At 35.3% G+C, this 13,712-nt stretch overlaps 3 protein-coding genes across 3 annotated transcripts in view; 2 read left to right on the forward strand and 1 right to left on the reverse strand.

The window, feature by feature from the left end:
• Positions 1–13,712, reverse strand: part of LOC149580147 (calcium-dependent lipid-binding family protein) — a 321,232-nt gene that overhangs the window by 274,015 nt on the left and 33,505 nt on the right. The gene's annotated exons all lie outside the window — the stretch shown is intronic.
• On the forward strand, positions 3,760–5,750 carry LOC149580148 (uncharacterized). The gene is made up of 2 exons (XM_089812958.1): positions 3,760–5,397; positions 5,554–5,750. The coding sequence occupies exon 1, from the start codon at positions 4,244–4,246 to the stop codon at positions 5,012–5,014; it is 771 nt and encodes a 256-aa protein (XP_089669084.1). The 5' UTR covers positions 3,760–4,243; the 3' UTR covers positions 5,015–5,397; positions 5,554–5,750.
• LOC149580149 (uncharacterized) lies at positions 5,766–7,451 on the forward strand. The gene is made up of 3 exons (XM_089815619.1): positions 5,766–5,951; positions 6,049–6,272; positions 6,383–7,451. Exons 1-3 carry the CDS (start codon positions 5,766–5,768, stop codon positions 6,603–6,605), a joined length of 633 nt encoding a protein of 210 aa, XP_089671745.1. The 3' UTR covers positions 6,606–7,451.

Raw genomic sequence — 13,712 nt, forward strand, 5'->3', positions numbered from 1 at the left:
GCTAAAGAAGAAACACTCAAGCACATGCTAAGTTCACAAATTTAACATTCTCCTCTACATGGCCATATCTACATCACTTCGAATACTTGGTTACAGTTCAAGCACATTAAATATCCTTCGAAATTTGATTAGTTTTCAAACACAAAAATCTCTATGGTCAAAAAGTCATATGCACTATGTTTAGAGTTTATAAAGGAGACGCGTGCCAAGAAAACAATTGGTTACACCATGTTGTGATTAGTCCATCGATAGGTATAGGTGATGTATTTTAGCTTTAGCGTAACTGATTGCATTTACTTGAAATTCTTCAGAGCCTGTGAAACATTGGCCCTATGATATCTTGCAACATTCATCATCCTTTGTATATGATTTCAGTTACACTGAACAAAGCAATGTGGATAAAGATGCTTATTTTATAATCATCTGATCCATGGGCAGCAAGACAATGCCATCCACATAACCATCGCGAGCCCAAATGGTATATTTATGACAAAAGTGTAGGCACCTTTCAATAGAACCGAGACAAAACTTTGTAGATCATTCTGCCAAATAGCTTGTTGCATACCAAATTTCCACATCGGCATGCATAGCCAACAACAAACATTTTGGCATCATCAAGATGAGATATCTGGCCTAAAAAGTTCACTTATCTTTCATTTTCGCTTTCGAGTTTTACAAACTCAATTTCTCTGAGGAATTTGGTCAAACAGTTCACACATTGCCCACGCATACGCTTCAACATTTTAATTCTAAACACAGCTACTTCACTTCATTAACTCTTAGGTCTCTCCCTAAAACATGCACATGTACCACAACATTTGCATCTATAGTCTTCTATGCCCCAATGGATGTCACACCTTATTCAATGGCTCCCATTGACTGGATATGGCATATCCATATTTAATGGCTCATATTTTACAGATGTTTGCACATTTGTGCATGCTCATCTACCACGACATTTCCATAAGATGACATGTCTTTGAGCCATTTTGTTAATCTTGTTGAATGCATAATCAGACTATATTTTTGCGTAATCACGTATCATTACATCTTTCTAAGCTAGGTGTTATCATGCATTCCATACGTAGCTCAAACACTTCAATGTCCAGCATTTACTATTTACCTCATCATCTACAGGCTATCAACATCCATTCAAACAATTTCCTTGCAGTCCAACAAAATAATTCTTGGAATTCCTCACCGGCTCGAGCCTTCTATTAATACTTTAATGCTTTCCATACTATAATTTACACGAGTATTTGTATATGACTATGAACATCTTGCCAAACACTTTCCATGCTGGTAATCGACACTCTCACCATATCAGCACATTCAAAACTTGTATTTTGTCAAATACTTACCATGTCGGTTGTCAAACTAACCATTTACAGCTCTAGGATGCATTTGACCACATACGCAATGCCTATTCCAGCATTTTGCACGCATTATATAATGTGTAACAATTGGAATATGCATGGGATAGCACACATAAAGGAAAGGTGGAGGGTTGGTTAGTGGTATCATATTTTTTTGTACAGATGCCAATTGTATTTTCTCAATGATTTACATTCCCTTTCAACTCATAGTACATTGTCATTCTACCAAACAATGTGTGTTCATTACCTGTTCTTCCATTGTTTGTGTGTGTTGTGGCCTTTGACATTTGGCATAGACATCTCCTCTACAAAACACTTGACCGAATAACTCAAATGCTCCTCCTGAGAACTTCCTACAGTCATTGTGTTCTATTCACTTATCGAGACTCTCCTTGGCACATTTTGTCAAATGGTTTGTATGCACTGTCAATAGCTAAACTTTTGGACAATGTTTCTATATAAGCTAGATGTTTTGAGGCAAATCACTCATGTCACCTAAGGATCCACATTTTTCACTTTTGTTAGTTTGAATGTTCCAATGATATGGAGAAAATGATGGCATTGAGAAATGCCATGTAGAACTTGGCACTTTTCCTACAGTTTGTATTTAGTGTTAAGGCTTTTTCCACAGATGTATCCTGAGTGTATCTCATAATCACCACTACCCACAAGATGACATCTTTTTGAAGCAATGTGTTGGCCACACCATTTTCTTCTTCATTCATACAAAATACTCATTCACTATTTTGAAGCTTTTCATTATGCCATTGACAAGAGTGACATGAGAGAGGGTTTTATTGTTTGAAATTTTGTCAAACAAGTCGGCAACCACATTTTTTGTTTCCTTAACATGAATTTGTGTGAATTCTATCGAACATGTCGGCATGCTTCTTGATGTTTCTGTAGATTGGGTGTGCAACTATCATCATATAGAATCTCTTTGTAGCTTTTTACCAAACATTTAGCTTTGCATGGATCTCTAGAAGAGAGTTTTGTCAAGTGGCTGACTTGAATAATCTATTTAGACTGCAGTTCATGACTTCACATTTCTTGAAGCTACTATGTCAAAAATTCTACTTGCTTTGTATTTTATTCCATGTAGTTTGTGTCAAAAAACCGTAGCCAATATGTTTGATAAATTTTTAGATCCTTTGCAATGTATGCACTTTCACATATTTTTCACATAGCATATGATGCAACCACAGTTGACTGAGATGTCATCTCCCCATTTTGGCATGAGCAGATAGATTGCTGGGCAGAAGTTGTGAATCCAGTTGCACTGGTGGGCCTCTGTAATTTTCTCAATTTTGGTGTGAGCATAGAGAAAAACTAACTTTTATAGAGCTTTATTAACCTCTTTCATTTGTGTATTTTCAATGAGTTAATTAACCTATCACATTTTTGCAAGAGGTTAAAGAATCATCTCCTTTTACATATTTTAGAAAGATTGATTAACCAATTTTCTTCTTTGCAAGTTAATAAATCCTTGGGTTTGTGTATTTTGGCAAGATTCATTAACCTCTCTTTTATTTTTTGTTAATGAATCCCCAAAAAATATGTCAAAGGTGAGCTTTGTTTAACCAAGAATAACTTTTGACTCGGGAACTCATTTTTTAAAACTCAAAATGCAGGACAAAGCTGAAGACGAGACAGAGAGATATTTAAGTCAGAAAACCAACCAATAATTTGACTGAAGATCAAGCATTTTGAAGGCAGAACTTCGATGTTCTATATCTTATGACAGACTGAAAAATGGATTTTTGAAACACTTGACATTGGCAAACAATGGGAATTGCAAGTAATTACATAGGGAAAACAAGCCCACATGTGACTGCACTTGATATGAATTGAAATTTTGACATTTTTGCTCGATTGAATACTAGGGCAACCATTAAGTAATAGGGATCGGTTTCTGCAAATGTAGTTATATTGCCATTGTTATAGATATGTTCCAAATGTAGATCCCAATCTCTTATAAATATAAGAGTAGGAGACATGTCTCTATGTTAATCATTATTAGTTAATATATATTAACAATATAAATCACAATATGACATATGTATTATATATAATATACATGATTATATATATATATATATATATATATATATATATATATATATATATATATATATATATATATATATGTATGTATGTATTATAATTATAATCATAGTTGGAAAACACGCCAAGTACTCGGCGAGTTTTAAAAACTCGCCGAGTTTCCTACCTCGGCGAGTTTTTCACCAGTTAACTCGCCGATTCAAAAACTCGGCGGACTGGTAAAAACTCGCCGAATACTCGATGAGTAATTGCGAAAAACTCGGCGAGTTTTTTAAAAAAACTCGCGATTTTCTAGTGAGTTTTTCACCCGCGGCCTGTGACGGATTAAAGCAACAGTGAATGTGTTTTTTTCTCATTTTTTCTTGTATTTGGATTGTTTAGAGCCTTGAGGAGTGAAGAGAAGAAGGTTTGGAGGCATTCTTGGCTGATTGCAAGTGATTCAAGGCGGATTTGAGTGGATTGTAGAGGATTCTAACCGATTTTAGAAGACAAATTTCTTTCCAGGTATGTTCATCTTATCATAGTTTGAAAACTTTTTATAGTTTTATAACAAATGTTCTTTTGTTTTTGTTGTTGTTAACTTGTTTGTAAATGTTTTCAAATCATTTAAAATCATTTTGAATCATTTTGATTTGAACCCTAGCTTCTAAGGATATGGTTGAAGTTTGTTGTTTGCTAAGGATATGGTTGAAGTTTGAAGTTTGAAACTTTGAATCATTTGAAACCCTAGCTTCTAAGTTCTAACTTTGTTTATTCATTTTTCTATATATTTATGTGTAGGGCAGCGGTCAACCATTAAAAAAATGACAAACCCGCAAGAAGAGTGGCCACAAACACCATGCCCATCTGGATATATAGGCACTCGGCCTAAAAATGCAAGAGATAAGGCATGGCAGTATGCCTATGAAGCTCCAAATCCAATTGATATTGGGAAGGTGATATGCATTCCCTGTGAGAGAATTATTTCTGGAGGCATAAACCGCCTCAAATACCACCTTGCAGGCATAAAGAAACATGACTCAAATCCTTGTCTCAAGGTAACTGATGAAGAAAAAAGATTCATCCATGCCCTACTTGTAGCTGCTGAAGAGAAAAAATTGAATAGGGAGAGGGCAAAATTAGCTATGAGGACAGCCATAGCTGAATCAGAAGGAGCTCCTTTTGATATGCAAGAGGAAGAAGAAGCACTTGAGAACATACCAGGATCTCTTCGTGGCCCACGGATCCGCAAACAAAATTTCTCATTTACCGGTTCCACTTCTTCATCATCACCATCCGGATCCCCATCAGGGATAGGTGGTTATTTTGTGCCCAGGAACACACCTGGAGCACAACCATCATTAGAGGGCACTGCATGGTTTAAGGAGGTGCATGAGCAAACTGATATTGCAGCAGCTGATTTTTGGTTTTTCAACAATATCTCAATGAATGCCGCTGATAGTCCCTATTGGGTCAATATGGTGAATGCAATGACAATATCAGGCAAAGGGTACAAGCCGCCTAATCGCAAGGATATGAGTGGAAGGTTAGTATTTTACTATTTAGTAATTGTAAATAATTGTGATTCACTTTAGTTCATTGTTATATTTTAAATCTTAATTGTTATAACTTATTTCCTAATTTTTTACTAACACTTACACTTTATTTAATATTACACCTAAATTTTGTAGGTTGCATGACAAAGCAGTTGGTAGGGCAACATTGTTGATAGAAGACCAAAAGAAAGAGTGGAAGAAGTATGGCTGCACCATTTAATCTGATGGGTGGACAGATGGAAGAAGTAGAACCATTATTAACTTCTTGATTGCTTGCAAAGATGATGTGGTATTTTGGAAATCTGTCGATGCCTCCAACAAAGTGAAAAATGCAGCCACATTGGCTTTAATGTTGGAGAATGTTGTCATGGAGGTGGGAATAGAGAATGTGGTGCAAATAATCACAGATAATGCAGCAGCAGGTAGATTTAATTTTTTATATTTGAATCAATATGAATCATGAATGTAATGCTATGGAATCTGGATAATGGTATTATTCAATTTAGATTTGATGTAATTTGTAAATACCAAATATAGAAAGTTTGTTATTGATTATTGATTTTTTGCTAATCTTTTAGGTAGAATCCTCCAAGAGAGGCATCCCACACTTTTTTGGTCACCTTGTGCAGCACACGTCCTTGACCTTCTTTTGGAGGACATAGGAAAACTTGATTGGGTGAGTCCAATTGTGGAAGATGCTAGGCGAGTCACAAAATATATCTATAATCACCCATGGGTTCTCAATTTGATGAGAAAAGCCACTAAAGGCAAAGATTTGATGAGACCCGCTATGACAAGATTTGCAATGGTCTTCTTGACGTTGCAAAGTATTCTTGACCACATATTGGCTTTGAAGCAAATGTTTGTGTGTGCTGATTGGGTTGCTTCACCTTACGCAAAGAAGCCCGAAGGAGAGGCTGTGGCACGAATAGTGTTTGATGATAGCTTTTTTGCAAAAGCTAAGGAGATTGTGGAGGTAACTTCATTATATTTTTAGTGTATTCAAGTTTCATTATCAATTCATAACTTACTATGTTATTAACTAATTTGTATTTTTCAAATTTCAAATGTAGATGTCTCTGCCCTTGGTTCTAGTCTTGCGCACATGTGATGGGCAGCAATCCCCAATGGGAGGTCTTTATGAGGCCATGGATAGGGCGAAAGAGGCTGTTAGAAGTTACTATCACGGGGATAGTCTCAAATTTGACCCCATTTGGGAAATAATTGATAGGAGGTGGAACAATATGCTCCACCAACCTATTCATGCAGCAGGCTACTTCCTCAATCCCAAATTCAGGTACTATGATAATTGATTGTCCTTGAAGTTGGGATTTTAATAAGTCTTTATTTTACTTTACTTTTTAAGGTTGTGTAGTAAGACTTGATATCATTTTCTATTTGTTTTAGGGCTGATGATTCCTACTCAGATCCTAATGGAGAGGTCATGGAAGGTCTCTCTAAATGCATTGAGAGAATGATATCAAGTGAAGAGGAGAGAGACCTTATTGTGACCGAACAACAAATCTATGTGGAATCAAGGGGTCCTTTGTTCTCTTCTATGTTAGCAAAGAGAGCAAGATCTACTCAAGCACCAGGTAAAGCGTCAAACTTTAAAAATTTTGCTAATTGATAAGTTGTGCTTCTGATTTTTTTTTTATTGCTTTATAACTTTTTTAATTTTGTTTTGCAGATGCTTAGTGGGCAAGTTGGGGTGGCAATACCCCCAATTTAAGGAAATTTGCTCTCAGAGTCCTATCCCAACCTTGTAGCTCATCCCATTGTGAGCGCAATTGGAGCTTATTTGAGTCCATCCATACAAAGAAAAGAAACAGATTGACTCAAAAACGGCTTAATGACCTTGTTTATGTGCACTATAATCTTAAGTTGCGCATAAAAAAGGCACAGCTCTTAGAACTACCTGGTCCACTTGATCTAGATGAGATAGATCCTTATTCTGATTGGACAGCACAAGAGCCAAGTCCATTGTTTACACCAGATGAAATCGTTGATTTGGAGAGGCAGGCCATGGAGGGGGAGGTTAACGCTGATTTTCAGTTCACTATGGATGACATTGAGGATGAGGACGAGGATGATGATGATTCAGGCGAGGATCAGGCATTACCATTAGGAGGAGATGCATCTTCTTCTAGGACGCCGAGCCAGTCAGTAGGGACGTCGAGCGAGGGGGCACAGCCACAGAGTTCACAGTCACGCAGCTCACGCCCTATCCCAGTGCAGGGCACTTCTTCTAGGACTAGACCCCCTCGCTTTCCTGCTAGTGCAAGTGGAAAGAGGAAGATGTGATTGACATTGTCAAATTGTATTGATGTATTTAGACTTTTAGTATTTACTTCTAGTTTGACAGATTGAAACTATTTAGTAATTTACTATTTTGCTTCCTACCATGAGCATTCTGCATGAGAATGCAATTTTGTACGCATTATACATTTATATATATCTAAACTTCGTTTCTTTCTTTTGTATTGTCTTTAATTAACTTATTAGATGCATCTTCTCATTAAATTTTGCAAAATAAATGTATTTTTAATTAAATTTCAGCGGTTTTTAGGTTCCCGAGTTTTTTTTTTAAATCACCGAGTTTTTCCCGATTAAACTTTTGGGGGGCTTGGCGAGTTTTTGCATTTGGCAAGTTTTCCAACTATGAGTATAATATTATATATATATATATATATATATATAATATTACATATATATGTATTATAATTATAATATTATATATATCAACATTGATCTTAAGATTAAATCAATCCGACCGTAGCTATAATCTTAACACTTTGTCTTAGCTAGGGAGGATTTATTATGGAACACAATATGCTCTCAAGCATATGGAGATATATCATCTCAATGTGATATTATTGGAATGGCATATTTACGAATATCAACATAAATCCATCAATATACACATATATATTAACATATATTACATATGGAATTTGCTTCAATTCACTATAAGGCTAAATTTCTCAACACTCCCTCTTTGCAATTCTTATACAAGATTTGAACACCACCGTAAGTATGGTCTATGATAGATTTAAGTTATGGTGTCCAACAAGATTAGCCCGAAGAACCATAACAATTTGATTATCATGGTGTCCGTCAAAATCTAGCCCGAAAAACCATGATAACACTTGTTCCAACACATTTTGGTGTTCTGATATAGGTCAACTATTGATAAAGTCATCACCTTACAATAGTTACCTTCTAGTTGATACATTCGTTATCTTGACTTCTAGTTCCAGCACTTTGAGACAACAACTTAATGAAGTTTGTAATGATAACAGGTCTACCATTTATAAGATTGTCACCTTACAATGGTTACCTTTTATTTATATTATGTCAATGAGAGATCGTCACCTTTCATTACATGTCATATGAGAAATAGTAACAACCATGAACCAGGTCAGACGGTGTTACAAAGGTTTTCAACTCAATTCTATCTCATAGAGAAGAATATATTACAATAACTTTTACTTAGAACTTCTCCTCATAGAGAAGATATTAGTTACAAAGGATTGCACCTCAAAATTCTCCCTCTGAACATTGATCCTGGGAAGTCAGGTCCTCTAGTTACTTCCTTAGAAACTCCCTTCACCCAAGGATGCATGTCAAACTCACTCTGAATCTGATATCAATCTTAAGATTATCGAGTGATAAGTCAATACTTCCTTATGATGCACTCAACAGTAGGCTTATTAAAATCATGCAGTCACATACATGTATTTCTAGACTCCCTCCAAGTATCAATCTTCTAAGCTCTTGCGTTGCCTTAGAAGAAGTGTCATACTCCCTCTTAATGTAGAAGGATCTCAATCATCAAAGACATTTGCTTCAAGAGCCTTACTTTCTCCATTTGCTTCAAGAGCCTTACTTTCTCCATCTTGATCATCAGTATCTTTGGAGCTACTATCATAAAATTGAGTCTACACAATATTTGGTAGCATGTGTAAAGTACCAACCTTATTTTACTACAAGAACATCCTTAGACATAAAGGAAAGATCAAGGCAAATAACTCTTATAGTATGTATATAACAAGAGAATAAATAAAAGTGTTACTCACGTTAATTCCTTGTAACTTTGACAAGATAAGTGTTCTGATTTTCAAATCAGTCTGATCTAGATGCATGAGTTCCCTTAAGTATTGGTCACTAGAACATATTGTTCCCTCTAGAAAGATTGGCATCTTCCTTGTGGCTTTTATAAGCCTTCTTATTTACTAATGTGGTTAGTTACTAACCAGTAGTAACTCTTGGAATGGGCACCAATCTTGAGGAAACAATTATGTTGTTAAATAGGCCAACCTAAAGAGGGACATGTCCATTCAATGAACATGCCCCTTGAGTTAGGTATAAGGGAGGGTTAGATTGCAGATTAGAAGATAAACCAAAATCTATAAGTCTTCTCTTCTAGCAATTTGCCCAAATAGAATCAAGATAGAGGATTGTAAACATTTGCAAAAGATCCTTAATATTAACAACTCAAAGATAATAAATACTTATGTACACACCAACATCCTTGATACATGTTGCCCCAATGGAGGTCCATATGCATCAAATCAAAAAAATCTCCATATCAGCATTAGTCAAACAATGTGAGCACTTGTCCTTGCTCCTATCTTAGATTGTTTGAGAGACATCTCCCTCTAGAGATGGTTCAATTTGGGAATGGAACATTGTTTATTATTCCCCCCTCAATGAAAAATTCCCAACCATGCATAAAAGATGTCAACCTCTATTTTCAATAGTCATCAACCTTTATAACTAAAGTGACCCTCAAATGACTTCAAACCTCAATTACTCAATCAGTCCAAGGTATTTGCAAATATGAATTCTTTGCTCTCAGCAATGAATAGTGCATCCAATAAGTTTATCAACCTTCAATGCAATATCTTATGCTTCTTGATTTGTCCTTTGATCTAATAGATCTCAAAACATTATAAGTCATGTTTGTTGTCCATCATTTGGATCATCTTCATCGCCTAACAAGGTATTAACTTTATGCCAATGTTATGTCTCAACCCAAATGTATAATTTGTTTCTTGTAACATATGAATTTTCATAACCAATTTAAAACTCATATTAATCTAATTTTATAAGTAACTGATTCCAAATCACATAATGATTTTCTACCATATGATTATAACTGAAAGAAAATCTTCACAATCTAACTATTTTACATATTCTACTGATTTCACGAGAAATTATGTGATATATATGTATTGCTAACAATTTAACTACTTCTAACATATTCAACTGAAAATAAAGTAACGGCTAAATATAACAACTGAAATGCTTATACAACATAAAATTAAATGTTTACTCTATCTAGCAATTATAATATCTATCTACTCTAAAGTAAAAGAGACATACAGTAATAATTAAAGAATCCATTTATCTCGTTGTCCAAGCCTTGGCATTGATGAGAGGAGAAGCATTGACATAGGCTTAACCTCCCAACCACGGACCATTACTTATCCCCACTTGTCCTAAATTAATAGAACGGCCCTCCTTACCTCGAGATCGGGCTTGGGATGTTCATAAGCCCAACCATCTGAGTAATCAAGTGGGTTGAGTTTCCCAACAGTTATTCTCCAAAATAACTGAAGCGTTTGGACAAGCAACAAAGATCACATGTTCGGCAAATCTGCCTAATTTCTACCCTAGACAAGGATTTCAAGTTGGGTCTACAAACCCGATCTCCACCACTCGACTTGATAACATATTTCATAACTGGAACATGCATGAGCTATTATAGTTTTTGCTTATTAATAATTTGTTCTGACTCCATTCTCATTTATGCAGACTCTCTACACCTCCTCACCTTCTCAGGCTACTATGCAGGTGATTCCTAGGTGCTCACGAGTCTTATCCACTTTATATACTTTACACCTCTTCACCTATAATGGCATTATTGCCGGTGAATTCCTTGGTGTTGGATATTATTTCCATCTCAGTATGGTATAAATGAATGTAATAAATTCTGATCAGAGTTAGTTATTTGTGGTTATCATTGCATATCCATCCCTTATGCACATGGTTGACACTCTATTATGAATAAAGATTATCAGTGAGATATTAGATAGATTAATTGGACTAGAAATCTTCTCATAACCATCTCGATTTCAGTCTGAAAAATAAGTGGCTTCAATATTTGAATATTATACAAACAGATACACGACTGGTATGGAAAATAAAAAGGAGTTCATTTAAGAATTCGATTGGTTTCATATGATAATCAAGACTCACAGCCGGCATAGCAATATGATGGGAATCAAGACATGGTTCAATGGTTCCAGTATTCGGTTCTTATGGTAATCAAGACTCACACAGACATAGTAAAGTGGAAGAAAATCAAAACAAATTCAGTAGAACCTTACGTGACACTCTGTCTGCTCTTGAACTCTCTTGCGGCAAGGACTTTGTTCCTTGCTTAGAGCCCATGGTTATGAAGACGTGGAGATAGTATGGATTAGCGGAGCTTAGAGAATAAAATTTGGAAAATATACTCAGTTCCTCATTAAACATAGAGGGCCGAGAGCCATCGAGAACAGAGAAGGAAAAGATGGATAGCCGATACGATCATGAGACTCTAATATAAAAGAATAACTTAGCTCTTCGGCTTCCAACAGTTACAAGAAGACTTTTCAAATGCAAAACAAATCGAATTTTTTAAAATAAGGAAAAAAATAGAGGGAAAGAGTAAGAAGTTGAAAGGTTTGATTTTATTATTTTATTATTATTGTTCATTCTTATATATGTTCATGTGTATGTATTGATAAGGTGGCATCATTAGATTATAGCTTATAATTTATTGGTGTCACCTTATTTTTATATACATATGTTCGTATTCGAGTGTGAATAATAATGATTAAATAATAAATTCATTAATAATTCTTCAAAGGTATGAATTATAGTTTTTATTTATATTATTTATTTAATAGCTCATGCGGTTCCATTAATGCAACATGTTGTCAAATCCTAGTATCCTTGCCAGGGTAGTCCTAGGTCAAACCTGTCAATTTAGATGACTGGACTATTTGACCATCCCCTTCCAATGATCCCCTTTAGCAATGCTTCCCCTCTCTTCAGTCTTCTTCATGCAATCATTCAAGCAAACATTCTCACCAAGACATTAATTCAAGATATATTAATTGTTAATTCAAAACCATTGTTGATCATCTAGTGACTGTTAGAGATTTCATCAACGTCTAAATAACTAACTCATTTCATATGATTAGGAAGAAATAAATTGATACAACGGCTATAGTTAACTCACTTCACATGATCAAGAAGAAGTAAATTGATACAACGGCTATAATTAACTAAATCACTTCACATGATCAAGAAGAAATAAATTGATACAACGGCTATAATTAACTTACTTCACATGATAATAATTCATTAAACCAACGACTATGATCAAAATAAAAATTTAGGGCAAAAATTTGGGATAACATTTCCACTCTCCAAGCCACATAAGGAGGTACAGTTTAACACGAATGGTAGAACGTACTCCTCTACAAACTTCATCTTCCATTCCATAATTGGTCATCATCCTTCAAGCTTTCTTTCACAAAATGACAAAGACTAATTCCTCAAGTTCTCAAAAATCTGTATACTATAGTAGCAATTCTATATATTATTAGCAACATATTCATTAACATACCACATCATTCGAATGAAGTGAAAACATATATGTAGGATTCATATGCTTGTTCAACCACGTAGTGTACAACTGCCAGTGTCTCCACATTACAATAAGTGGCAGCAAACAAATGAGTTTTTCAAAGTAGAACAATTTTTTAATGCAGAAGCTAACATAATGGTCATTCTTTATAGTCACTATGTGTGATCAATCCATTTGATAAGACGGTCAATGAATTTATCTTTTCTTTCTCAATATGCTTGATTTTGTCAATATTAGAATCACTGTTATTAATTTGGTTGAGTACATTAGTGACCACTAATGAATACATAAGGAGTCTTCAAGTAAATTGGAGATCTTGAGTTATTTGTTTATGTTCGGTAACACGTTGATGCAGGAGCCTCCTGGGGTAGTTGGCTATCCTGCATTTGGGTCTTGGTTAATTACTTTTAATGTATTTAATAAGTGTTGTAAGCCTTTAAAAGCATTTGGTATTTGATTCCTATTGGAGGTCGACTTGTGGCTCTTCAAGTATTTAATGTAAGGGATATTTGGTTTGTAGCTTTCTGGACCGACTTGTAGCTTAGGTAGGTATAAGTAGGGATTGTGGTTAGTCTTTACTCATTATTCATTCGGAGGAGTGAGTCTAGGGAGTAGCTAAAGAGCAAGTTTTTCTTGAGTCTGTGGACAGAACACCAAATGTGAGGCAGTTTACAACAAGATTGTGATTATTAATCCATCTTGAAGAAGAGGTGGCAAAGGAGCAAATTTTGAGAAGGGCTAGTAGCTAAGGCTTGGGAAACAAAGGAGATTGCTTGGTGGGCTTGCGAGTACCAATTGGATCTTCCTTAGAAGTTTCTACCAGAGTGTGGATCTGGACTAGCTAAGGTTTGGATTGGATCTTGAGGGATCTTGCAAAACTATTACTTGCTTTGTATTTGGCCATAACCGGGAAGGCCTTACAACCCGGCACATTGCATGTAATCAATTATTTTTATGAATAAAGAGTTGTGATTTAGTATAGGATCTTGCATTGTTGTTTATCTTCCGTTGTGTGGTTATTTGTTAGGGACT

Source organism: Cupressus sempervirens, chromosome 1 (genome assembly GCF_028749045.1).
Source record: "Cupressus sempervirens isolate cs-2001-9-10 chromosome 1, ASM2874904v1, whole genome shotgun sequence".
NCBI classification, from domain to species: domain Eukaryota; kingdom Viridiplantae; phylum Streptophyta; class Pinopsida; order Cupressales; family Cupressaceae; genus Cupressus; species Cupressus sempervirens.

Bases quoted from the DNA above. Each gene is read 5' to 3' on its own strand.
- LOC149580148 (XM_089812958.1), top strand. From the start codon at position 4,244: ATGACAAACCCGCAAGAAGAGTGGCCACAAACACCATGCCCATCTGGA.
- LOC149580149 (XM_089815619.1), top strand. From the start codon at position 5,766: ATGACAAGATTTGCAATGGTCTTCTTGACGTTGCAAAGTATTCTTGAC. The intron at 5,952-6,048 runs GTAACTTCATTA...TTTCAAATGTAG, and splicing joins AAGCTAAGGAGATTGTGGAG to ATGTCTCTGCCCTTGGTTCT. The intron at 6,273-6,382 runs GTACTATGATAA...TATTTGTTTTAG, and splicing joins TTCCTCAATCCCAAATTCAG to GGCTGATGATTCCTACTCAG.